At 59.2% G+C, this 23,506-nt stretch overlaps 1 protein-coding gene across 1 annotated transcript in view; it reads right to left on the minus strand.

Moving 5' to 3' along the window:
* Positions 1 to 3,597: 3,597 nt before the first annotated feature.
* Positions 3,598 to 23,506, minus strand: part of SIN3B (SIN3 transcription regulator family member B) — a 44,121-nt gene continuing 24,212 nt past the window's right edge. Inside the window, exons 8-19 of the mRNA XM_068979752.1 lie at positions 22,964 to 23,082; positions 18,147 to 18,354; positions 15,788 to 15,904; positions 14,487 to 14,725; positions 13,666 to 13,849; positions 10,717 to 11,323; positions 10,390 to 10,559; positions 8,200 to 8,373; positions 7,821 to 7,913; positions 6,620 to 6,714; positions 6,212 to 6,416; positions 3,598 to 5,394 (exon numbers count right to left, since the gene is read on the minus strand). Coding sequence (XP_068835853.1) covers positions 5,164 to 5,394; positions 6,212 to 6,416; positions 6,620 to 6,714; positions 7,821 to 7,913; positions 8,200 to 8,373; positions 10,390 to 10,559; positions 10,717 to 11,323; positions 13,666 to 13,849; positions 14,487 to 14,725; positions 15,788 to 15,904; positions 18,147 to 18,354; positions 22,964 to 23,082 — 2,442 coding nt within the window. The 3' untranslated portion in view covers positions 3,598 to 5,163. The remainder of the gene's footprint in view (positions 5,395 to 6,211; positions 6,417 to 6,619; positions 6,715 to 7,820; positions 7,914 to 8,199; positions 8,374 to 10,389; positions 10,560 to 10,716; positions 11,324 to 13,665; positions 13,850 to 14,486; positions 14,726 to 15,787; positions 15,905 to 18,146; positions 18,355 to 22,963; positions 23,083 to 23,506) is intronic.

The following is a 23,506-nucleotide window of genomic DNA, read 5'->3' on the forward strand; positions in this document are numbered from 1 at the left end:
GGTGCTCACTGCTCTGGGCTGTGGCTGGCTGACCTCGGGCTTCCTGCCTGGCTGGACCCCCACCCCCAACTTCCTGAGTGCCCGTGGAGGAGTTAACAGGGCCGTGTGAGATAAGCCAGCCCCTGTCCTCACGAGTGGGTGGGCGGCTCCAGGCCTGGCCTCAGGAGATCGGGCAGCGGGGCTCACTCTGGCTCTAGATGGTCAGCCAGTGAGATGGAGGAGGAGGGGGTGTCAGGCGGCAGCCCCCACCTCCAGCCCCGGCCCAGCCTAGGAACCCCCCGGGGGCCAAGTGGCCACTTCTTGCTGGCCGGTCACATCTCGGTTCCAGCCCTCTGGAACCACGTCCCTCCCTTTCTTGGAACCAGCTCTCTGCACGTCATCCCTCCCCACCTAGTCAAGAGCCCTTGGCCCCTCCTGAAGCCCTCTCCTCCCAAATCCCCACCCCCAGCTCTGGCAGGCAGGGCACCAGGTCAGAGGTCAGAAGAGGGGAGTGGACCCCTCGTAAATGCCCCTGGCCCTCTGTGGGGGCTGCCTGACGTCATGCTGGCTAACGCAGCACAGGCCCCCAGCGAGATGCAGAGGGAGATGGAGAGAGCAGAAGGCCTGGTGGCCTGGGGTCTGCTGAGGATAACTATTGAGGAGGTTTTGGTCTTCAGCCAGAGCCCCCAGTGCCGACCACGTACAGTCCTGGGGTCTTAGGGGAGCCCAGCAGCGGCTCTCTCTGGGAGAGACCTGCTTCCTCTTCTCAAAGCCCCTTCTTCTCCTGTCCTGGGCCCACCCTCCACCTGGGGTCCCAGGTGTGACCAGGGGCTACAGCCGTGCCTGAGCTGGAGGGAGGTGGCCAGCTAGCCCAGAGAGCACCCCGAGACCCCTTCCCTTCGGGCCTTCACCCCAGAGACCTCTCCGTGTCCCACCGGGAGGGGAAGGTGCTCCTCTCTCCTGAATGAGACCCCCCTCCAGACCTCAGAAGGGGCTGTGCCATCCTACCGTGGGGTGGACCAGCCCTAGGGGTTCTTGGTCTCTGTGTGGTCAGGGCTGGGCCACGGTGGTGGGGGCAAGGTCGGGGAGCAGGGGGATCCTGAGGGAGCCGTGGGGTTGAGGGAAGAAGAAATGAACTCGGGGTTGGAGAGGGGATTGGATGAGACAGTGTCCTGGTATGGCGAGCCCTAATCTAGCCACACAGCTGGGGACACGGGGACCAGCCAGGAAATGACCAAGCAGTCCATGACAGAGTCAGTGCAGCTGGAGGCTGAGATGCCGAGGTCCTTGCCCCAGAGTTGGGGGAGCGGATACTGAGGCCTGGGGAGCTTCAGCGGGAGCAGGGGTCACAGCCAGGAGCCTCTCCTTCATTTCCGAGCAGTTTCCTCCAACACCAGTGACACATTCAGCCCCATGCCTGCGTCTCACAGCATACGTGACCAGTGACGATGGGGACACTCTCACCACACAGGAAAATGGGGATGGGGACCCCCTGCCGCCCCTCCAGGAGAGAGCAGGAAGCCTGCTCAGGGGAAGCTGGGGGCGGCCAGGGCAGCTCTCCCCCGCCCTGAGGAGGGTGGCTTGACTCAGGAGTTCCGTGTCTAGAAATTTATGGCAGATACACACGCTCAGGAAGACGTCTGTACAGGGAAATTTCCGGCAGTGGGGGCGGGTGTAGGAGGTGCCCATAAATAACTCCCCCTCCCCTCACTAGTCACCATGGAAACGGCCCTGTACCACCGGAGAGGGCCCCCAGACGCAGCATGTGATGGTTCAGGGCGGCTGTCCCAGAAAGACGACGAGCCACATGGAGGCACCTCCTGGGGGATGCTGGAGGCCAGCTGCCTTCAGAGAGAGACTTGGGGGCCTGCTTTTCTCCGTGTGCTTTTTTGTGCTACTGGAACTTTCTGCACTGTGCATCACTTTCCATAAAAACTAAATTTTTATGCTTAAAAAAAGGCGGAATAGTAGCTGTAAAAGGAAGGAAATTCCGACACAGCCTGCATGGATGGACTTCATTCAAAGACACTGTGCTGAGTGAAGCCACGGAAGGACAAATACTGTATGTTGTTGTTCAGCCACTCAGTCATGTTTGACTCCCCGTGATCCCATGGACTGCAGATCGCCAGGCTTCCCTGTCCTTCATTATCTCCCGGAGTTTGCCCAAACTCATGTTGAGTTGATGACATCACCCAACCATCCCATCCTCTGTCGTCCCCTTCTCCTGCCTTCAACCTTTCCTAGCATCAGGGTCTTTTCCAACGAATCAGCTCTTTGCACCAGGTGGCCAAAGTATGTGAGCGTGTGTGCCAAGGCGCTTCAGTCGTGTCTGGTTCTTTGTGTCCCCATGGCCTGTAGCCTACCAGGCTCCTTTCTGTCCGTGGGATTTCCCAGGCAAGAACACTCGAGTGGGTTACCGAGCCCTCCTCCAGGGGATCTTCCCGAGCCAGGGATCAAACCTGCATCTCTTAGGTCTCCTGCACTGGCAGGCGGGTTCTTTACTAGTGCCACCTGGGAAGCCTGGCCAAAGTGTCTGATTCCACTTATCTGAAGCCCTTAGTGCCACATTCATAGAGACAGACAGAAGTCAAATAGTTGGGTGCCAGGGCTGGGAGAGGGTGGATGGGGAGTGATTGTGTAATCGAAGACAGAATTTCAGTTTGGGAAGATGAGAAAATTCTGGAGATGGATGGTGGGCACGGCTATACAGCCACGTGGATGTACTTTCTTCCCTCCCTCCCTCGGTTCCTTTCTTCCTTGCCAAGCCACAGGGCTTACAGGATCTTAGTTCCCCAGCCAGGGATCAAAACTGCACCCTTAGTGAAAGGGTGGCGTCCTAACCACTGGACTCCAGGGAATTCCCAGTGTGTGTAGACTTTTCACTGAACTGTACACTTAAAATGGTCATGATAAACATCGTGCCACATGTATTTTACCACAATTTAAAACAGGGAGAAAAATAGCAAAGACCTAAGCCAGCAGCTAGTCCTGGGATTCCTTGCCCTTCAGCCCCACCTCCCCTCAGCAGAAGGGGTCGTGGGGATGTTTCGGGGACGCAGGGGTGGTGGACAGGTGAGTGAGAGGAAGGGTGGGGCGGGGGGAAGCTGGGGTAGAAGCAGGGAGGGTGGCTTTGAAGGGCCTGAGCAGGGGGAGGCCTGCAGCCCCTCCCACCTGGGGCTTCTTCCGACTTGGCGTCCCAAGTGGGTGGGTGGGTGCAGAAGGCTCGCAGCCAACACTGCAGTCTTCAAATTATGTTCTGCAGGTACAACACTCAGAAGAAACACCATTCCTACCATGTGAAAACTGAGTTGGGAATGACTGTTTTAGAAAACACTTCGCAGACAGGGCTACACCCTAAGGGACACACCTTGCTGGGCAGGGGCAGGCACGCCGTGGGGGGTGGGGAGGGGGTCTTCCCCATCAAGGTTTGAGAATTCTGAGGCACACGCCCTGTGGTCAGATCAGCTCCCCTGGCAGCAAGAGGTCACCCCAAGATCTGCTCACAGGAAATGACTGACTGAACCTCACAGCTTTAGGTATTTAATTTTTAACTTTAATGTGCAAATAAATAGAAAAGGAAAACTACATTCAAAACAGCTGCAAAGGAAGTACACGCCCCAGAACAGAAATTTCTCCAAAAACGGAAGAGATGCTCCCTAGAAGCATGCAGGGTGGGGGCTCGGTGGGGTCTGGCCTGCACCCCAGGCCTGGGCGCAGCCACAGGTGGGGGGCTGCGGGCTCCTGAGGAGGACGGCTGCTGGGAGGGTCTGGGTCAGGAATTCTGGTGGGTGTCCTTCTTATAAAACAAGGATGCGTACAAAGTGCGTGAATTACACTTGAGAAAACACGGGCGAGGAGACACCCGGGCAGGACAGGTTGGCCTGGAAATTGCCCGGGCCTGGAGTCTAAGGCTTCGCAAACCTAGAGTTCCACAGGTAACTTCTAGAATTTCCGGAACCTTGGGTCTGGCACAGCTCAGCTGCAGGAAGGCGAGCGCTGCAGCTGGAGGCGGCGGCTGCACAGGGGCACTACCAGGCTCGTGTGTCAGGGGAGCCCACCGCGTCTGATGGTGCCAGGGGCCTGGCCAGAGCCATCTCATGGTTCAAAGGGCTGGTCCCTGGCCCAAACTACTTGGCACTCTTGGCACATAAAGCCCTCCGCCCCTCACACCCGTGCCCACTCCGGGGTGGCGGCTGCAGGAATGGAGGCGCTGGGGTGGGTGGGCAGAATTCCACAAGGAAGGCAGTTACCCCCAGAGAAGCTGTGGCACTTGGCCGCTGCAGAAGTTACAACCACTATGAGCAGAGAGGAATAAATAGGTGTGTGCATATATATACTTCTAGAATGTCCATCTTAGGTACACAAGTGCACCCCAGGCCCTCCCAGGGATGGGGTACTCGAGCTCAGCGGATGCGCCAGGAGGGCCCCTCCCCTCAGGGCACAGAGCACAGCTGTTGGATCAACACAGGGTTTGAGCCTCTCTTTCCCAGAGCAGGGTCTTCTGGGCAGTCCAGGTGCCGCCCACCCAACTCCACATCTGGACATCCAAGGCGGACCCCAAGAGCTGAGAGGGCTTGTCTCATTTTCAAAGTGGTGGAGTAGGCCCAGCGCCGGCTGGGCCAAGCTGTCAGTGCAGGCGTCCAGCTCGGGGAATGTTTCTAGAAGCTCTCACAGCCCCTCGGGATGGACACGCTTTTCAAGCAAGTCCACCCAGGCCCGACTCCTCAGGTGCCCAGGGGTTCGCAAAGGCTGCTCCCCGTCAAACGTGAGACCCGGGGCGGCTCTTGCCAACTTTCACCATGTGCAGAAAAGGACTGCGGCCCCAGGCCTGGGGGCTTGGCACGCATGACACGAGTGGCCCTGCAGGCGTGTGAGCGTGCTCACTTGTGCCTTGGCCAACGCACTGATCCTCCCCGCGCCAGTGGGGACCAAACCCCTAGAGTTCAAGTGCGAGGGGGGTCAGGTTTGGCACAGGACGGGCCCAAAGGAAGTGGGGAAGCCAAGAGGGATGACAGCGTGGGGCCGAGAGCCGCCGCCACCCGCCCTTCTCTGGGGCTCAGCCCATAGCAGCAAGGCTGGGGGTCGCTCTGCGCCCCTCACGTTGTTCATGAAAACGCCCGACGGGCGCACAGGCCGAGGAAGCGCGCACTCTGCGGTGCGCTGTGGAGTGCCCGCGCGGGGGCGTCAGGGCGAGGCCGGGCGGCGGCTGTACTGCACGCGGTAGCGGTTCACGGGCAGGCCGTGCACACGCACTGTCTCGCAGAGCGTCTTGCAGGGCACCATGTCCTCTTCATCCTCCCCCATCAGCCAGTCCTGCACCAGACTGGCTGCCTCCACCGTCACGTTGTCCTCCAGCCAGCGGCTGTGCCACTCCGCAAAGTGCTGGTGGTGGCGCAGAAGGACCAGGGGCTGCACCTGCCGGGGTGGGGGAGCAGCGATGAGGACGGCCCAGGTGCCCCAGGGCCAAGCACACCCCCCAGAGGGCCATGGTCAGACCTCAGGGGCCCACACCCCCCAGAGGGTCATGATCAGACCTCAGGGGCCCAGACACCCCAGAGGGCCATGGGTCAGCCTCAGGGGCCCACACCCCCCAGAGGGCCATGATCAGACCTCAGGGGCCCACACCCCCCAGAGAGCCATGATCAGACCTCAGGGGCCCACACCCCCCAGAGGGCCCACACCCCCCAGAGGGCCATGGTCAGACCTCAGGGGCCCACACCCCCCAGAGGGCCACCATGATCAGACCTCAGGGGCCCAGACACCCCAGAGGGTCATGGGTCAGCCTCAGGGGCCCACACCCCCTAGAGGGCCATGGGTCAGCCTCAGGGGCCCACACCCCCCAGAGGGCCATGGGTCAGCCTCAGGGGCCCACACCCCCAAGGGCCATGATCAGACCTCAGCAGCCCACACTCCCCCAGAGGTCCATGGTCAGACCTCAGGGGCCCACACACCCCAGAGGGCCATGGCTTAGACCTCAGGGGCCCACACCCCCCAGAGGGCCATGGGTTAGACCTCAGGGGCCCACATACCCCAGAGGGCCATGGCTTAGACCTCAGGGGCCCACACCCCCCAGAGGGCCATGGGTCAGACCTCAGGGGCCCACACACCCCAGAGGGCCATGGGTCAGACCTCAGGGGCCCAGGCACCCCAAAGGGCCATGGGCTGGATCTCAGGGGCCCAGATACCCCCAAACAGCTGTGGGCTGGCCCACAGTTCGGGCAGGGAAGGACACCTGCTTGGCCCGGCAGAGTGTCCCTCGGCGGTACATGTAGTCCTCGGAGTTCACGATGAACAGCATCTTGTGGGTGCTGAGCTTGAAGCGGCAGTCCACGTTGCAGGCACTTTCCACCCCGACCAGCCGCCTCCAGGAGCTCTTGGCCTCGCCACGGAGTGCGCGTACCTGCTCACACTGCCAGCGGCGGAACTTCTTGAGGTTCCTGGGGGTAAGAGGAGGATCCGCAGGCTAGGAGGTCCCCACAGCCCAGAGGCAGTGGGAGGACGCCTGACCTCCAGAGTTGGAGAAATGCAAACCGGGGCCACAGAAACCACCGACCCCTTGGCTCCCGTGTGAATTCAAACCCAGGCCCGCTGGGCGCTGGTGACAGTGGGAGAGGCCCCCCGGGGCCCAGGGCCCTCTCACCTCTGCAGGAACACGGGCTTCAGGAGGAAGCCGTCGGTGGGCGAGCTGGAGGCGCCCTCTGTTCCCACGTACTGCTCCACGTACCGAGCCAGGTGCTGGGGGGACAGAGGGAGAGAGGGCCCATGGTGTCAAGTGGCTCCAGGAGCCTTCATCTGCATCCTTCCCGAAGCTCCAGGCGGACCCAGATGTGTGCTGGAGGCCAGCAGATGGCAGCGCCCAGGGCTCAGCTGGGGTGGGGCAGGCACACCCAGGCCGAGGCTCAGGTGGTTCTGGAGCTTCCTTGCTGTGTGACTGCTTCACTGCATCCGCCGTGTGATAAGCTCACACGGGGAACGGGAGGCCCCCGCCATGGAGAGAGCGGGGCCCGGGGGATGGGTGGACGGGAGGGGAGACTGGGACACAAGCGGCAGGTAGAAGAGGGAGAGACAGGGAGGAGTTGGGGGTGAGCGGATGGCAGGGCTCAGGGGGGCCACCAGGTCCAGGACGGGCACAGCCTGCAGCGTCCAAGGGACGCTTCCTCTGCTCACCACCCTGTTAGAGCAGGAGGCTCTTCCAGACTCAAGCTTAACGAACACACATTTGCTGGAAACGTCTGGAAGGGACAGAGTGTGCAGGCCCTCACTCTTGCTTGTTACGGAAAGTGAGTGCTGTGAAGGACACTGTGAGGGGCACTTGGGTGGCTGTGGGGGGCGGCGTCCCCAGCTCTGTGAAGGCAGCTGGAGGCTTCCAGGCCCTGCTTCCTGGCTCAAGGGCCCCAAGGGGAAGGTGCATGTCCGTGTGGGCCAGGAGCGTGCTCGGCTGGTGATGCGCGACGCCCAGAGCTCTGAGCCTTAGGCACCAGGTGCGCAGCGGCCATACACCATGGGGTCTGAGTGACCAGGCTGACACGGGTACCGTGGAGATGGCCCGGCACCAGCCGGAGGCGGAAGGAGCCAGGGTTTGGGTAGGGGCCAGACTGGCTCCCACGTGGCCCTCCTGCCCTGGGACACAGCCCTGGTCTCTGAGGGAACACCTAGAGAGCCCGCCGCCTCTTGGGGCTCCGTGGCCAGTGTTCAGCCAGCAGAGGCTCCCTCGTGGACGTTCGTGCATGGCCCGTGTGCGCACAGGCTGCTGGGGTGGGAGCCACACGACGGGTGCTGCCTGCAGCTGCCCTTGGCCCCAAGGTGTGCACGGGGCTGCGAGTGCGGTCCCCAGTCCTCACCTGAACCTCCACAGGGTCCTCGGTCTGGGCTTCCTCGGTGTCCAGGAGCTCAATGGTCATGATCACTTGCCCTTTGCGCTGGAGGAACATCACCTGGGGGAGGGCGGCGGACAAACAGCCTGAAGCTGCGAGAACAGCCCAGGCTGGCACAGGATGAGGTCGAAAGGTCATCAATGCCCCTCGCTTCCCCAGCCTCCAAGCCTCAACCTTCCCTGAGGGACCACTGCTGGGTGCCCATCTCACCAGCCCGGTGGTGCCTCTGGGGCTGGGGCCACATCCAGAGGTCCCGGGAAAGCCGTGCAGGGCACTGGGCTCCTGTGGTGGGCAGCCCCCTCCCCCGGCCGGCCTCGTGCGGGGCTGAGCCAGGCTGGCCCCTCACCTTGAAGCAGTTCTCGTCGGCCATGCACCGCTCAGCCTTCCACTGGTAGCTGGTCTCCCGGGCGGCCCGGGCACAGCGGGAGGACAGGCTCCCGCCCGCGGCGCCCCGCCTCTTCTCGCTCAGGTAGAGCTCCACCACCTTCAGACAGACGTCGTCGCTCACGAGGTGGTGCAGCTGCGGGCAGAAGAGCTGGCTGGTGCCGGGCACGAGCCCCCCAGGAGCAGGGAGGCACAGCCCCCACCGCGCCCACAGGGGTCGTGGCCAAGTCCACGAGCGAGGGGGTGAAGGTCACTGTCCAACAGGCTGTGCAGGGCGACCTCCAGGCTGGGTGCGGACCAGACTAAACGAGCCCAGGCTACACAAACCAGACCAGACCAGAGCAAACCAAGTCAGAGCAAGCCAGACGAGACCAGGGCAAGCCAGACCAGAGAATAGCAAAGCTAACCAAAGCAGACCAGGTCACAGCAGACCAGCAAACTCTGCCTGGGTATGAGACATGTACAGCAAAAACGTGCCCAAATGGGTGTGGTCATCATTGAAAATCACCGTGACGACAAATGATTCTCTTTCCCCAACATTCAGTTACAGGGCTTCCCTGGCGGCTCAGTGCCAAAGAGGCCGCCTGCCAACGCAGGAGACGCAGGCTTGATGCCTGGGTCGGAAGGATCACCTGGAGGAGATGGCAACCCACTCCAGCACTCTTGTCTGGGAAATCCCATGGACAGAGGAGCCTGGCAGGCTACAGCCCACGGGGTCACAGAGAGTTGAACACGACTTAGCGACTAAACAACAGCAACAGTGTTCAGTTACAAACATAATTCCTTTAAAACCTACAAACATACTTAAAACCTTTAAGTTTATGAAGAGTCAAGTACTGGCAACAGCCGAGGCTGAAAGGTCAGACTGGCCTGCAGGGTCAGGCGGAGCTGAGCCGTCTCTCTGTGCACTGAGCTGCAGCCCAGACAGGCCAAAGACATTAACACACCCTTTGCGATTCAAATGTTACTGCCTGGAAAAGTTCCGTATCTCTTACATAGCAGACTGCCAGCCACAGGTGTTGATCCTGCAAAAATCCCCTGGTCAATAACGAGTTAAAAACGTTTCTAGCGACTGCATCTGAGTGGAGGAAGAATGCCATGATTCCTTCCTCCACTTCTTTCCTACTTTACAATGAACAGCCTCACTTGACAACCAGGAAACCACAGTCACGGGAAACAAGAGTGCTCCCCAAGCAGGACCCACGGTCCAGGAGCACACTGGACTCGCCTGGGCTTTGCTGTTTATATTACGTGACCAATTTCCTCTTGCTGACGTTCAGCTGTGGGCGATGCTGAGGCACATCATGGCCAGGCCCCTAAGAAGTGAGCTAAGGCTCTTTACAGGTTGCTAAACTCCCCTCACGGAAGGTTTGTCAACAGGAGCACTGACATCTCCTAGCACACATGCCTGTCCACGGCAGCACTGGTCGCCACCACCAAAAGGTAGACGCCACCCGAGTGTCCACCGATGGACGAATGGAAGCACAGAATGCACTCCATCCACACTATGAAATGCCCTTTGGGCATAAAAACAAAGCGCGCACTGGGACCTCCCTGGCGGCCCAGTGGTTAGCAACCTGCCTTGCAATGCAGGGGACGTGGGTTTGATCCCTTGTCAGGGAACTAAGATCACACGTGCCTCAGAGCAACTGAGCCCACGCACCACAACTCGGGAGACCAGGAGGCCCAGTGAAGACCCTGTGTGCCACAACTACAACCCGAAGCAGCCAAGGTAATGAACATTCAAAACAAAGGACTGCCATGTGCTGCAACGTGGATGGACCTGAAAACACAACGCTGAGAGTGAGCAGCTAGACGCCAAAGGCCACCGTGGTGCCTGAGTCCGTCTGTGTGAAATGTCCGAACAGGCACATCCGCAGAGACAGAAAAGGGCTGGGAGAGGAAGGACGGGGACTGACTGCTTGTGGGGAGGGATTTCCTTGGGGGGTGACGGGAATGTTCTAGAATTAGGCAGATAACAATTGCACATTATAAATGTACTAAGTTCTATTGAAAGAGTCACTTAAGAATGGTGAATTTTACATTACACGAATTCTACCTCAACTGAAAATGAAGAAAGGCTGCCAACCACAGGGCCAACCACAGCACAGGAGGGAAGGGAAGGGCCAGCGGGGCGGAGCCGCCCGCTCACCTGCCGGGCGATGCTCTGCACCAGCTTGTCCATGGTGAAGCCCACGTAGGCGTGGATGGTGAACATCTCGCGCAGCGTGTCCTCATACTGCGTGGGGTCGATGCTGCCCTCCAGCAGGCTCCGCACCATGTCCAGGAAGGCGGGGTAGTACTCTTCCAGCTCCACTTCACCTGCGGGCGGCACCCCGTCACTCGGGTGCGGCTCACACAGCTGCCGCGGGGAAGGCCGTGGGGTGTACACGCGTGGCTCCCGCTCCCCACCTCCCGCCCCAGGCTTCAGCAGGGCGCCTCCCCTCCTGGCGCCCAGAGGGCAGGCCCTGGGGCTCACTCGGCTGCTTCAGCCGCAGCTCCATGGCGGGGTCGTTGCCCTTCTCACGGCGGCCCTCGCACAGCAGCTTCTCCCTCTCCTTCTCCGTGCGGTACTCCAGGAGCTGCTTCTGCGCCTGGCGGTAGATCTTCAGCAGCCTGGAGCACAGGGTCTGATGGAGGCGCAGGAAGAAGTACCAGTTGTTGTTGGCAAAGAAGAGGCTGTAGACGTCGTCTAGGGGCTTGTGCTGCGGCGGCTGCGGCTCCGGGGCCGGCGCCTCGCCCGCGGCCCCCTTCTCCTCTGGGGGGCTGCTCTGCGGCCCGGGCGCTGGCTTCTTCCGGTCGCCGCCAGGGTCTGCAGCCTGCCCCTGGGGGCTGGCCCGGCCCTCGTCGGCAGAGTCCTCGGATGCGCCCAGGTCCAGCTGCTGGGAGAAGAAGAGGCTGGGCACGAACTGGTGCACCAGCTGGTGGATGGTGCCCTGGTCCTCCTTCTGGATGGCTGGCTGTCGCTTCACGTAGTAGCTGATGAGGGCAGCCGCGTCCTCCAGGATCTGCCTGTCCTCGTACACGAAGATGAGGTGCGGCTCGCTGGAGGGGGCGCTGCGGCCCTCTGAGTGCTGCTCCTGGTGCTGGGGAGACAGGGCAGTCACTGGAACAGGAGTGATCCACGTGGAGAAGCCCCGTCGGGGACCAGAAGGAGGCCAATCTCCTTCCACCAAGGCCTCCAATGGTGCTGAGAGACCGGGGGCATGAGGGCAGCACTATCTGGTGACTCAGTTCCGGCTGCCCCAGGCTGCCCCGGGGGTGAGGGAGGCTCAGTGCAGCACAGGCCTCTGCCACTGACATTCACTCACACTCAGCCAGACCCTGCAAGGCCTGCGACTGCTCCCGCTCCAGTTCCGCCCCCTCCAGCCTTGCCCGCCTGGCTGACACCACCCTCACGTCTCCCGCGGCCGTCCATTCCCCACCTGCCACGAGCCCTCCACGGTGCTCCCGTTACCTGGCGCCAGCACAGGCCACCCACCTGCTTGTCCCCGTCTACCAGCCCACTCTACAACTCCCCACACGGAGTCTAGAGCCACACAGGAGCTCCATCAGCCCGAGTTGCCCCCTTCCCCGCCCTAGGCCCTCGCACATGACTCAGGAGAGGACCCTGGCCCTGGCACGCCACCCTGCACTCCTCTGATGCTGTGAGGGTGCTGAGCTTGTCCTACTGTGCACAAGACCTTCACACGCGCCTTGGCTCTTTCTCCCTGGAAAACCTCATCCTTGGGCTCACGCTTCGCTGCTATCTTTATCCAGTCAACAACTCTCCTCCCAGCAAGCCCAAACACAACCTCAGTACTGCACAGCCTTGCGCAGGCTGCCCCACATCCTACTCTCTCCTGGTGATGCTGGTCCCCTGCATGAGTCAACAGAGGCAGCACACCAGGTTCCGGGAAGAAGTGAGCGTGTGCACTGTCCCTGTGAGCGGGGAGCTCCCGAGGTCAGGACGAGCCCTCCCTGGCGCTCTCAACAGTGGCCCTGAGGGGTTCCCCAGACTCCCCTGGAACGAGGGCCCAAAGGGAAAGAGGGGCAGGGCCTCTCAGGCTGCCGCCTGGCCAGGGGCTTCACTTTCTGGGAGGGCAACTCGTGCGCTCCCGTACCCACTGTGGAATCGCAGCATCCACAGGCCTCCTTCCCTCCTCGCTGGCAGGACGGGCAGCGTCTGAGTGGGTCCCGGCAGGCAGAAGCGGGCTGCAGGCGCTGCAGCTCAGCCCTGCCCCTGGCTCTTTAGCGTGGCCTTCATCCTACTGCTTCCTGAGCCCCCACCTTGTGTATGTCACAAACGCCCTTCAGAATCTTCCGGGCAAGTTTTGGAGCTCGTGATGCAGACTGTCCTCTGTGAGCCACATGATGGGAGAAGGGTCTCCTGCCCTAAGCAGCAAGGCACAGCACAGGCAAGCGCACCAGGCCCCGGTCCTTCTCCCTCAGCCCCCAGGGAAGGCCTGCGGGTCTCCGCTGACGGCAGCAGGGCAGGAGCAGCTGCGCCTCCGATTCTGGGGTGGTGGGGGGAGTCTCAGGCCTCAAGCATCTGCAGCCTGAAGTGCAGAGGCCAGATCACAGGGTGGACCTTGGGGCTGAGCGGCGGGCGCTGAGCGGGGCAGGGAGGCAGGAGGGAAGGTGGTCTGGGCCAGCACCCTCGGTGGTCTCCACAGCCGTGTGGAGGAACATGAGGTCTGGGTAGGATGAGCCTCCCAGCGGGGCCACTCGAGAGCCTGGAGGTAAGACAAGCCCCACTGCTCGCTGCTTGGGACTATGTGGGGCAGAGAGGGGAGGAAGTGACCTGGCCGGGGGGGCACTCGGTCAGTGGCGCTGCTCCCTGACCCGGGCTCCGTCACCGAGCAGTGGCCCCCCTTCCCCGACAGCCAACGCCCAGTGAGCCGCCCCCCACCAGGATTCCTGCCTCGGGCTCCTGCTAGTAACTCTCTCCCCACAGGCAATGTTCAAAGCCCAGCTCCTCGAGCCCAGGGCCGGGCTGGCCTCACTTCAGGCCCCGTGAGCCGGACCACAGCGAAGCCGGGCAGGGCACTAAGAGGGCAGTGTGGTGGCAGCAGGTGGAGCCCTCGTCTGCTGCGGCCAGCCTGGGCAAGGGGCCAGCTCCAGTGCCTCAGCTTCCCCACTGCTAAACCTGGGACAATAACAGTACTATACAGTAAGACCTGCAAGTACGGGTTAGAAGGGACATTCCTCCCAAAGGCTGTAGCCCTCCGAGGCCCAGGGCGAGGAGCTGCAGAGGAAAGCTGCCAGCCCCAGTCACCTGAAGGAAGGTCCGGCGAGGCGCGGGGAACGGAGTCGTCAGCCCTCTGCTGACAACAGCAGGGTACCTTCCCGGGTTGGCCCGGAGCCGAGGGGACACCCCTCCCATCCCCACGTGCCCCGGAGAGGGCACCGGAGGCCGGGAGGGCCAGAGCCCGGCTGGGGGCCTCACCTCGTCGTAGACGCTCTCGATCTCGTTGAGCAGGCTCTTGGAGCGGAGCGCCTTCGTGTCGTTCTGCTTGAAGTTGACAGCCTGGTGGTCCAGGGATTTGAGGTACGCCTTCTCATACTGCTCCCGCCAGATCTTGTTGAAGCCCTGCTGGGCCTCCCGCCACTCCTCCTCCTTGGCCTTCAGCCTGTGGGAGCGAGCAGGCTCATTCCACCCCAGGCCCACGGACCCATTCCAGGCCCGGATGGCCTGCTGCAGGCACGGGGGTGTGCTCTGTGCTGGATGGAGGGTGGTGGGAGCGGCTGGGGGCCTCGCCGCAGCCGGCTTTACGGCTGCTCAAACGCCACTGTCCTGCAGCGCCCCCGTCCTGGCCTGCGGCACTGCCTGTGCTGCATGCAGCTGCTGGCTCAGCCGCTGCGCTCCCCGTGGATGGGACTGTCGGGCCGCTCACAACTGCGGCCCCAGCACTGGGTGTGCAACCAGCCCAGGGCAGCCACTTAACCAGTAACTGTTCACAGCACAGGGAGGGCCCCAAAATGTATGATTAAATAAAAGGCAAGCCATAATACAGCACAGTCCCGTTTGTGCTTTAAGATAATTACTCTTCACATTTAGGGATGATCACGTGCAGAGCGGAATGTTTGAGAAGGACACGAATAATCACTAACAGCTGTACTTTCCTCTTGGGGGTGGAACAGGGAGAGAAAGGAAGACCAAAAACCACAATCAACCAGCCTGAGTCCCCAAGGGCCCCCTCACGATTACACCTGGGACAAGCAGCAGTAATAAGCCCCTGGGCGGTGCGGTCAGAAGCGTGAGGGCACCTTTTCAGGACGACGGGGACGGCGGTGACGGGGTTCTTCTTGAGGCTCTCGATGATCTCTGGGGCTTTGTCGCCGTAAATGCGGTGGATGGCGCGGCGCTGAATCACTTCCGACGTGCCCCCCAGACAGTCGTCCAGCCGGAGCTCCTCCTGGGCTTCCGGCGCCATGCGGGACAGCTTCTTCTGGACGCTCTCCAGCACCCGGATTGTGGCCAGGTTGGTCTCCAGGACAACGTCTAACTATGGACAGGAAGGCAGAAAGAGGTCAGCGGGTCAGCTCATCCCCCAGGGATGAGCCCGGGGCAGCAGAAGGGATGCTGGGACAGAGGTGGGGAAGACGTGATGGACGCAGGCCCGGGGGACAAGCAAGGCTGGTTATACATCCGGGCCCTGGTGCTGCCTGGACCTCCCCACTGGTAGACCCATCTGAGGAGGGGGACAGACCCTGGCCTGGCCCTCTTGACAGGCGTCGAACGCACGTTACCCTCATCAGGGAGGAAGGGGTGCACAGTACACACAGCCGCAGGCGACTCCCCAGAACACGTGCGGGGGAGGGGAGCCAATCCCCACAGTTACGGCCGCGTGACTGCTTCCATTTAGGACAGAGTGAACCAGGTGGAGCACAGGCTGGCGGCTGCTGAGATTTGGAAGGGGCTATACAGGAACAGCGTGACAGATCCGACTGGTGGGGGACCTGTTTGGGGTCTTGGCTGGTGGTGGGTACACGGACCTCCACAGGGGAGAGAATCCACAGAGCTAGACACATGCACAAGACAAACACTTAGGCACAAGATCCTCCCCGCGCCCCCCCACCCCACATGCACATGGATACAACTGCAACTAGGCAGGTGCGAGTAAGATCATGGGCTGGGTCAAGGTCCACACCCCGGCTGTGACACCGCCTCAGAGATTTACAAGCCGCTCCCACTGGGGCAAAGGCACCTGGAGCACTCTGTTATTTTTTAAGCTGCATGTCAATCTACAAAGGTCTCAGTAAAAAATTTCTGTTACAAAAATTAACTTAAGTGACCCTAACTGTAGTTAATGAAATACACGCACACTTTGAAAAAAGGAAAATAAAGCAGCATCGCGGAGCCAGCCTGGAGGCCAGCAAGGCAGAGAAGGGAGGCTCTTGGGAGCTGCCCACTGCTGGAAGGCACTGGAATCGCCGACACCCCAGAGGAGACTGGATGGCTTCAGGAGCATCAGGATGCATCCCGTGGGGTGGAGGGCATACAGCGGGGGCCGGAGGGAAGGCAGGGCCGAGCAGGGGGGCCCCGGGGGCGGCCGAGCCGCACGCACCTCGAAGCGCTCGTCCTCACAGCGGTGCAGCTGCTCCTCATAGGGCGTCTTCTTGGAGCTGACGAAGGTGGAGTCCTCGGACCAGGAGGGGAAGGACACCCAGGTGTCATTCAGCACCTGTGCCAAGAGGAAACGCCATGACTGGAGAGACAGGGCCCCGTGGCCAGAGGGCTTTACTGTGTGGTCCAGTGCAGACGAGCCATGGATAAGGAACAATCCTGATTCTACAGGAAATTACGTTGATCCCTGGGCTGGGAAGATCCCCTGGGAAAGGGAAAGGCTACCCACTCCAGTATTCTGGCCTGGAGAATTCCATGCACTATATAGCCCATGGGATCGCAAAGAGTGGGACACGACTGAGCGACTTTCCCTTCACTTCAGTTCACTAATTTTGTTGCTGTTTTAGTTGCTAAGTTGTGTCTGACTCTTTTGTGACCCCACAGGCTGTAGCCCACCAGGACCCTCTCTGTCCATGGGATTTGCTGGGCAAGAATACTGGAGTGGACTTCCATTTCCTCCTCCAGGGGGTCTTCCTGGCCCAGGGATCAAACTCACGTCTCCTGCATTGGCAGGCGGATTCTTTACCATCAAGCCACCAGGAAGAGCAAATCATGCTAATGGTAACATAAATTTAAAAGTGGTTTTAAAAGAAAATGTGACTTTGATCACATGAACAGATCTTGCTACTTCGGGGCTGGGAAACTTTCTCTATAAAGAGCTAGGTAGCAAGTATTTCAGGTTGTGCAGGTCACTGGGTCTGCTGGGTCTACAGGGGAATAGCCTTTTATCATGCTTCACAGATGGCACCTTTTTTTAAAGACACCGTGAAGGTCGGACCCTGCCCCGAAGTGCGTCCATCAGGGCCACTTTCCAGAGTGTCTGCTCACTTTGTGTCCCCGTGCCACATCTTAGTAACTCGCACTGCACTGCAGACTTTTCTCATGGTTACTGCACTTGTCATAGGGGTCAGTGATCAGCAACTCACTGAAGGCTTGGAGGGTCAGCGTGTTTAGTGACATAAAGTATTTCAAATCAAGGTATATACTGTTGTTGTTTTTCTTTTTCAATATAACACTATGCTTTTGAACTGTGGTGTTGGAGAAGACTCTTGAGAGTCCCTTGGACTGCAAGGAGATCCAACCAGTCCATCCTAAAGGAGATCAGTCCTGGGTGTTCACTGGAAGGACTGATGCTAAAGCTGAAACTCCAATACTTTGGCCACCTAATGTGGAGGGCTGACTCATTTGAAAAGACCCTGACGCTGGGAAAGATTGAGGGCAGGAGGAGAAGGGGATGACAGAGGATGAGATGGCTGGATGGCATCACCGAGTCAATGGACATGAGTTTGGGCAAACTCCGGGAGTTGGTGATGGACAGGGAGGCCTGGTGTGCTGCGGTTCAGAGTCGGACACGGCTGAGCGACTGAACTGAACTGACAGCACGCTTAATGTTACAAACCGCAGTATAGCATAGGCATAGCTTCCACACGCGCTGGGAAACCAAAAAGCTTATGTGACTGGCTTTGTCGTGGTATTTGCTTTATTGCAGTGGTCTGGAACCAAACCCACAATATCTGCAAGGTAATGGGACTTCCCTGATGGCTCAGTGAATCTGCCTGCAAGGCAGGAGGTGTGTATTCAATCTTTGGGTCAGGAAGCTCCCTTGGAAAAGGAAACAGCAACCCTCTGCAGTACTCTTGCCTGGAAAATCCCATGGACAGAGGAGCCTGGCGGGCTACGGTCCACAGGGTCGCAGAGAGTCGGACACGACTGAGGGACTGAGCATACGTGTGTGTACCCACGCACGCCTGTACTCCACTCTGCCTGTGTTCCGGTCAAGCAGCTGCAGGCAGTATGTAAACACATGGGCCCATTTGCATGCCAATAAAGCTTTACTTACAAACACAGGCTGTGAACCAGATGTGGTTCATGGGCCATGCTCTGCTCAGACTACATATCCTGGAATCGAGCAGCCACTCTTGAATTCTAGAAATGCAGTAAGACTGTCTACTAACTTCAAAAAAAGCGTCCAGTGGTCAAGCTGAACAGAAACTTGCTGAGGGCAGTGAGCCTGGAACAGAGCGGACTCACGGCAGAGATGAATCTGTCTGAAGGATGGAGGAGGAAGCCAAAACCTGTGTGCTGGCAGAGTGTGCTCTGCGGCTTGCCAGAGCCACCAGCAGGGCAAGAAACCATCTTCTCTGCCTAGGCATTCCGTTTGGCTACATCCCAGGACCATCTAGCACCCAGTCCCCGGGGGGATCAACACCCTTCCATCCATCCGGAACAGGTGACAGGGGTTCTGTGGAGGGGTAGGGCACAGGCGCCACATAAGCTGATGGAGCCCCCGGGGACACTACCTCTTTGCAGATGGCTGTCCTCCCGCTGCACTTGGGCTGCTGGTAGGTTTTGGGGAGCGCACGGTAGCTGGATCCGATGCGCTTGCACGAGGCATAGTCGATTTCCCGGCTTATTCCGTCCCCGGATCTGTCATTCATGGGTGGGGCGAAGGACAGCTCTTTCACCCCCAGGAAGGACTTGAACTGTGCAAAGAGTTCTGGAAATTTCCTTCAGAAACAAAGACAAATGGGATCGGGGGAGGGAGGGATCAATCAGGAGTGTGGGATTAGCAGATACACACTGCTATACATCAAACAGATGGACGACACGGTCCTACTATACGGCACAGGGACCCACATTCAGTAATCTGTAATAATCTACGATAGAAAAGAATCTGAGAAAAAAATATAGATGTATAACTGAATCACTTTGCTGTACACCAGAAACTAACATAAGACTGTAAATCAACTTCACTTCAACTGAAAAAGAGTCTAAGGACTTTCCTGGTGGTCCCGCGGCTGGGGGTGCACCTGCCAAAGCAGGGCACGTGGGCTTGATCCCTGCTCCGGGAAGACCCCACACACTGCAGAGCAGCTGCTGAGCTCCTGAGCCCTAGATCCCGTGCCCCGCAGTAAGAGAAGCCCGAGCACCACAGCCAGAGGGGAGCCCCACTTGCTGCGACTAGAGAAAGCCTGTGCTCCGCAGCGAGGGCCCAGCACAGGCCCTAAAAACTAAGGAAAAAGAGACAAATGGAAAGCCAGCCTCCTGAGGCCTTTTGAGAATGATCCGGAGACAATGGCTTCGTGTTGATGCAGGTTGTTAACAACGGTCAGAATCGACTTCAGAAAGGAGGGGTGAGAGGCAGAACTAGCGTCCAACATGGTCAAGTCATCGTGTGTGTGACTGTCCCCCCACCATCCCTCTGTCACCAACCAGGCCCCCCCACTCGCGGGAGGCCCTTCAAACACCCAAGATAAGACTGACCCAGTCTGGCAGAAGCTGCAGTCGGCGATGTTCCTGGACCGGAAGGGGCTGAGCACCAGGCCAGGGGCTGGCACACTGGTCAACCTGCCAGGCCTATCTGTAGACAGTTTCACCAGTGGACAGCCACATCCATTCGCTGAGTATGTCCTTGTGCGTATTTGCTTCTGGATGATGGTGTCAGAAGCTGGGTGGCCGTGACCCTTGGTCCTTGCCAGAAAAAGTCTGCTTCCCCGCTCCCTCCTGAGAAAGACCCTCTCCCTGGCAAACTCTCAGGAATCCTAACAGAACGGTCGTGCATGTCGACAGGAAGATTTTAAGGCAACTGACCCCCAGCGTCATCTGGCTTGTTTCAATGAGTATCAAATTCTACAGAAAGGGTGCAGGCATGCTGACAGCCGGCGTGGTGACTCTGCCCCGTGACTAAGTCAGGCAGTCTCCCTTCCTTGGCTGTGTGCTCCGAGACGGCCATCTGCTGTAGCCCACCTTTAAGGACCGCCTCCCCAACCCTCAACTCGGCTCACAAGCAAAGCCCACAGGCCAGTGGAAGTGCAGGCAAGGAAACGACACGGGAGCACAGGATGTCCAAGGTGACGGCGGGGCAAACCACCCTGAAGGGCGGCGACCCTGCACCTCCAGCTGCAGCCCTACTCACTAGGGGGCAGCTCTCTGGACCGCTGCCCACGGCTGCCCGCGATGCGCAAACCCAGAGAGCAGCTCACACGTGCAGAGAGGCCGCCTGGGGGAGGGACGCAGCACAAGCAGCACCTCAGCTGGGCGCCAGATCCAGGTGGGCGAGCAGGGGGCCTCCTGGGTGGCTCAGTGTGTACAGACCTGCCTGCCAACGCAGGAGACATGGCTTCGGTCCCTGAAGCTAGGAAGAGCCCGCTGCGCGGAGCATGCCAGCCGTAACTGCTGTGGCCACGCACCGCAACGCCCGAAGCCTGCCAGCCCTAGAGCCTGTGCCCTGCAGGGAGAGCAGGCACTGTAACGAGAAGCTTCAGCACCACAACCGGAGAGCAGCCCTGTGCCCTGCAAGCAGAGAAAGGCCCGCCCGGCGACAAAGAGCCAGCACGGCCAGAAAGAGACGGGTAAAACTGGACCAGCACCCGAGAGGACCAGCCACACTTTAGCTGAGACTTCTGTGATGCGGCCATTCCGTTCTGGGCGGCTTTCCAGAGTGTTCACAGATCTTCAGCAGGCCCAGAAAGTTAACCCGACGGAAAGGACCAGCCTGATGTGTGCACTCTCAGAACCTCCAGAGAAGCACCTCCTGATGATTCGAACTAGACCTCTGAGTATCCCAGTCCCAGAGCGTGACCTCGGCACTGACCACAGGGAGAAACCGAGACAAATGCCCATCAAAACAGACCCTGCGGAGAAACTCACGATACATACAAGTGAAGGAACACTATGCAGTCACTAAAAATGATTGTGTGGGTCTAAGAATTGCTGAGTTTTCAAAAAGGAGAAGGCTGCAGCCCAGCCTGACAGTGTGGTGCCACTGACGTGAAACTCAGCAGCCACACTCAGGTCTAGAGAACAGAGGGTGAGTGACGGGCTGGCTGCCAGGTCTAGAGAACAGAGGGTGATGAGTGAAGGGCCGGCTTCCAGGTCTAGAGAACAGAGGGGGAGTGACGAGCTGGCTGCCAGGTCTAGAGAACAGAGGGTGATGAGTGAAGGGCCGGCTTCCAGGTCTAGAGAACAGAGGGTGATGAGTGAAGGGCCGGCTTCCAGGTCTAGAGAACAGAGGGTGAGTGAGGGGCTGGCTTCCAAGTCTAGAGAACAGAGGGGGAGTGACGGGCTGGCTTCCAAGTCTAGAGAACAGAGGGGGAGTGAAGGGCCGGCTTCCAGGCCTGATCCCCCTGAGCTCGCCCACCACCACACAGTGCCTCTTATGAGAGCTTGCCCCGGGGAAAGAGAGCTATCCATTCAGGCGTCAGTTTCCTCAGCTGTAAAATGTACTGAGACGCAGTGAATGCTCTTACATTCTTGAGTTCACAGAAGGCTGTAAAAAACTGCTCCCCTTTTCCGTTTCTAACTGGTCCTGATGCGAAAGGAAAGCAACTCATGACCCTGACACTCTAACAGATGTTGCTGATATGCTCTCTTCTGCAGCTTGCGGTGAGTGAATAAACCACAGGAGAGAGGAAACCTCTGCCTCCTGACGGACAGAGGGATGTGGGGGCCGTGAAGATGCATTTGGCAAAGTGCACCCATGCCACGGGGATGCCAGTGCAGACGTGGTAAAGAATAAACCCGGAGGGAGAACCCAGACGTGAAGAAAGGCCTATAGACAGACCAGAAACAAAACCCAGACCAGCTTCGTGTTCCGAGTCTGAGCCTGAGCTGTGTGTCTGGTGGTGTCGGCCTGGGTTGGCTGCATCGTAATCAGTGCAGAGAGGCGGCCACCCCTCAGCCGAGGGAGGGAGCATGACTGACATGGCGCGTGGAGGGCTCCTGGAGGTTGGCAAAGTTCCATTTGTGACGCTGGTTATGGGTACAAGGGAACTGGCCTAAAAATGATTTTACCAAGCCATTCTTCAGGTACGTAGTTTCCTGGACCTGGGTTCTATCTTACGTTGAAAACAAAAAAAGTTTAAAAAGCTTTTTAAATTATTAGGAAGGCTCAGGTAGCTGCCCCCAGAGCCCAGGGGCCCCTGCAGTTGTCTTGGGGCCTAAATAGGCAGGCTTCCCTGGTGATTCAGACGGTAAAGAATCCACCTGCAATGCAGGTGGTGACCTGGGTTCAATTCCTGGGTCGGGAAGATTCCCCTGGAGAAGGGAATGGCTACCCACTCCAGTACTCTTGCCTGGAGCATTCCATGGAGAGAGGAACCTAGTGGCTACAGTTCATGGGGTCACAAAGAGTCAGACACAACTTAGCGACTAACTCATACACATTGTGACAAAAGAAGCTCGTCATGTGTAGTGAGAACTCACCAGGTTTGAGATGTTGACAGTCTTCATGCAAAGCCCACTTGGAGCTTTTCGAAAAACTGCATAGGTGTATTTATAATCCCTTTGACAGCACAGAAACAGGCTCAGATGCGGCTCAGACCCAGGCTGGGCATGACCACGCCGGTGAGCAGGAAGCACAATGGCAGCCAACACACTCCCCTCCCCACACACGGCGCCCCCAGACCCGCGCCATCCCCTCAGAAGCTGCCGGGCCCTGGGGCGGCTCACGCAGGGCAGCGGCATGGGATGGAAGTGGGTCGTGATCTGCTAACAGCACTTCTCCTGGGGCACCAGGGATGCTGACCAGTCATTTCATCCTTCCTGGGAATTTCTGATAGAATTTTAAAGATCATAATGAATCTCTAGGGAATAATGCTCAGTGAAAAAAGTTGACCCTGAAAGGTTACACAACACAGTATGACTCTACGTGGTTCTCTCGCCACGTACGCGTTAGAGAAGAAGCGCCGGTTTGAGGGGTTGCCAGGGGCCTGGGGCACAGGAGGGATACGGATCTGCGTATCAGAGGCCAACACCAGCTTCCTTGTGGTTCTGAAGCTGCTCCGTAGCTGGGCAGTGGCAGTGGACACACCAGCCTTCACGGGTGATACGACTGTACATATACACACACATAACATGGGAACATGGAAAGATGGGTGGGTTGTCTGAAAGCCAGCCTCCTGGTTATGACACTGACTGTTCCCGTTGGGGAACACTCCCCAGAAGTTCCCTGTGTTCTTTCTTTACAACTGCTGGTGAATCTGTCGTGATGTCCGTAACAATTCCAACTTAAAACAATCGGAAAAAACCGGATATACCGTTTTCCAAATGCAACAGCCAAAAGATGGGTGAAAGGCATTTACAGAACAAAACGCAAGAGGGGAGCAGCGCCACTCACCCTAGGAACGGGCCGACCAGCTGGAGGAGCTCAGAGCCGGACACCAGCTCCTGGTTGAAGAGGGCGATGCAGCGGAGGAAGTTCTCGTAGACCTCCTGGCTCTTCAGCACCCGGCGCACCTGCAGCGAGAGGGGTCAGGGCCCCGCCGGCTGCACCCGCTCCCGAGCCCACCGGGCCTGACCCCACCAGGCGCACACGGAGCCACAAGCACAGGCCCTGGCGGGCGGCTGTGGCCTGCAGGGCACTGCTCTCCACTCAGACAGCACGTGCCCAGAGCCAGCTCCCTGGTCTGCCCACTGACTCTGGGCAGGAAGCCCCTGGACCGCCCCTGCTTCAGAGAAGCCATGCAGCTTCTGACCGGCAGACTGTCCCCAGATGCAGCACAGGCTCTGAGCTCAGGCTTTCCCGCGTGTTTCGCCACCTCCTGCCCCCTGCCCGCCACCGGCCCCCTGCCACCCCCTCCTCACTTTGACTGCTCAGATCTGAGCTGGGAGAGGCCAGCCCGGACCAGCAAAGCCCCAGAGGTCACTGGTCTCGCCGCTT

Source organism: Capricornis sumatraensis, chromosome 9, assembly GCF_032405125.1.
Source record: "Capricornis sumatraensis isolate serow.1 chromosome 9, serow.2, whole genome shotgun sequence".
NCBI lineage: Eukaryota > Metazoa > Chordata > Mammalia > Artiodactyla > Bovidae > Capricornis > Capricornis sumatraensis.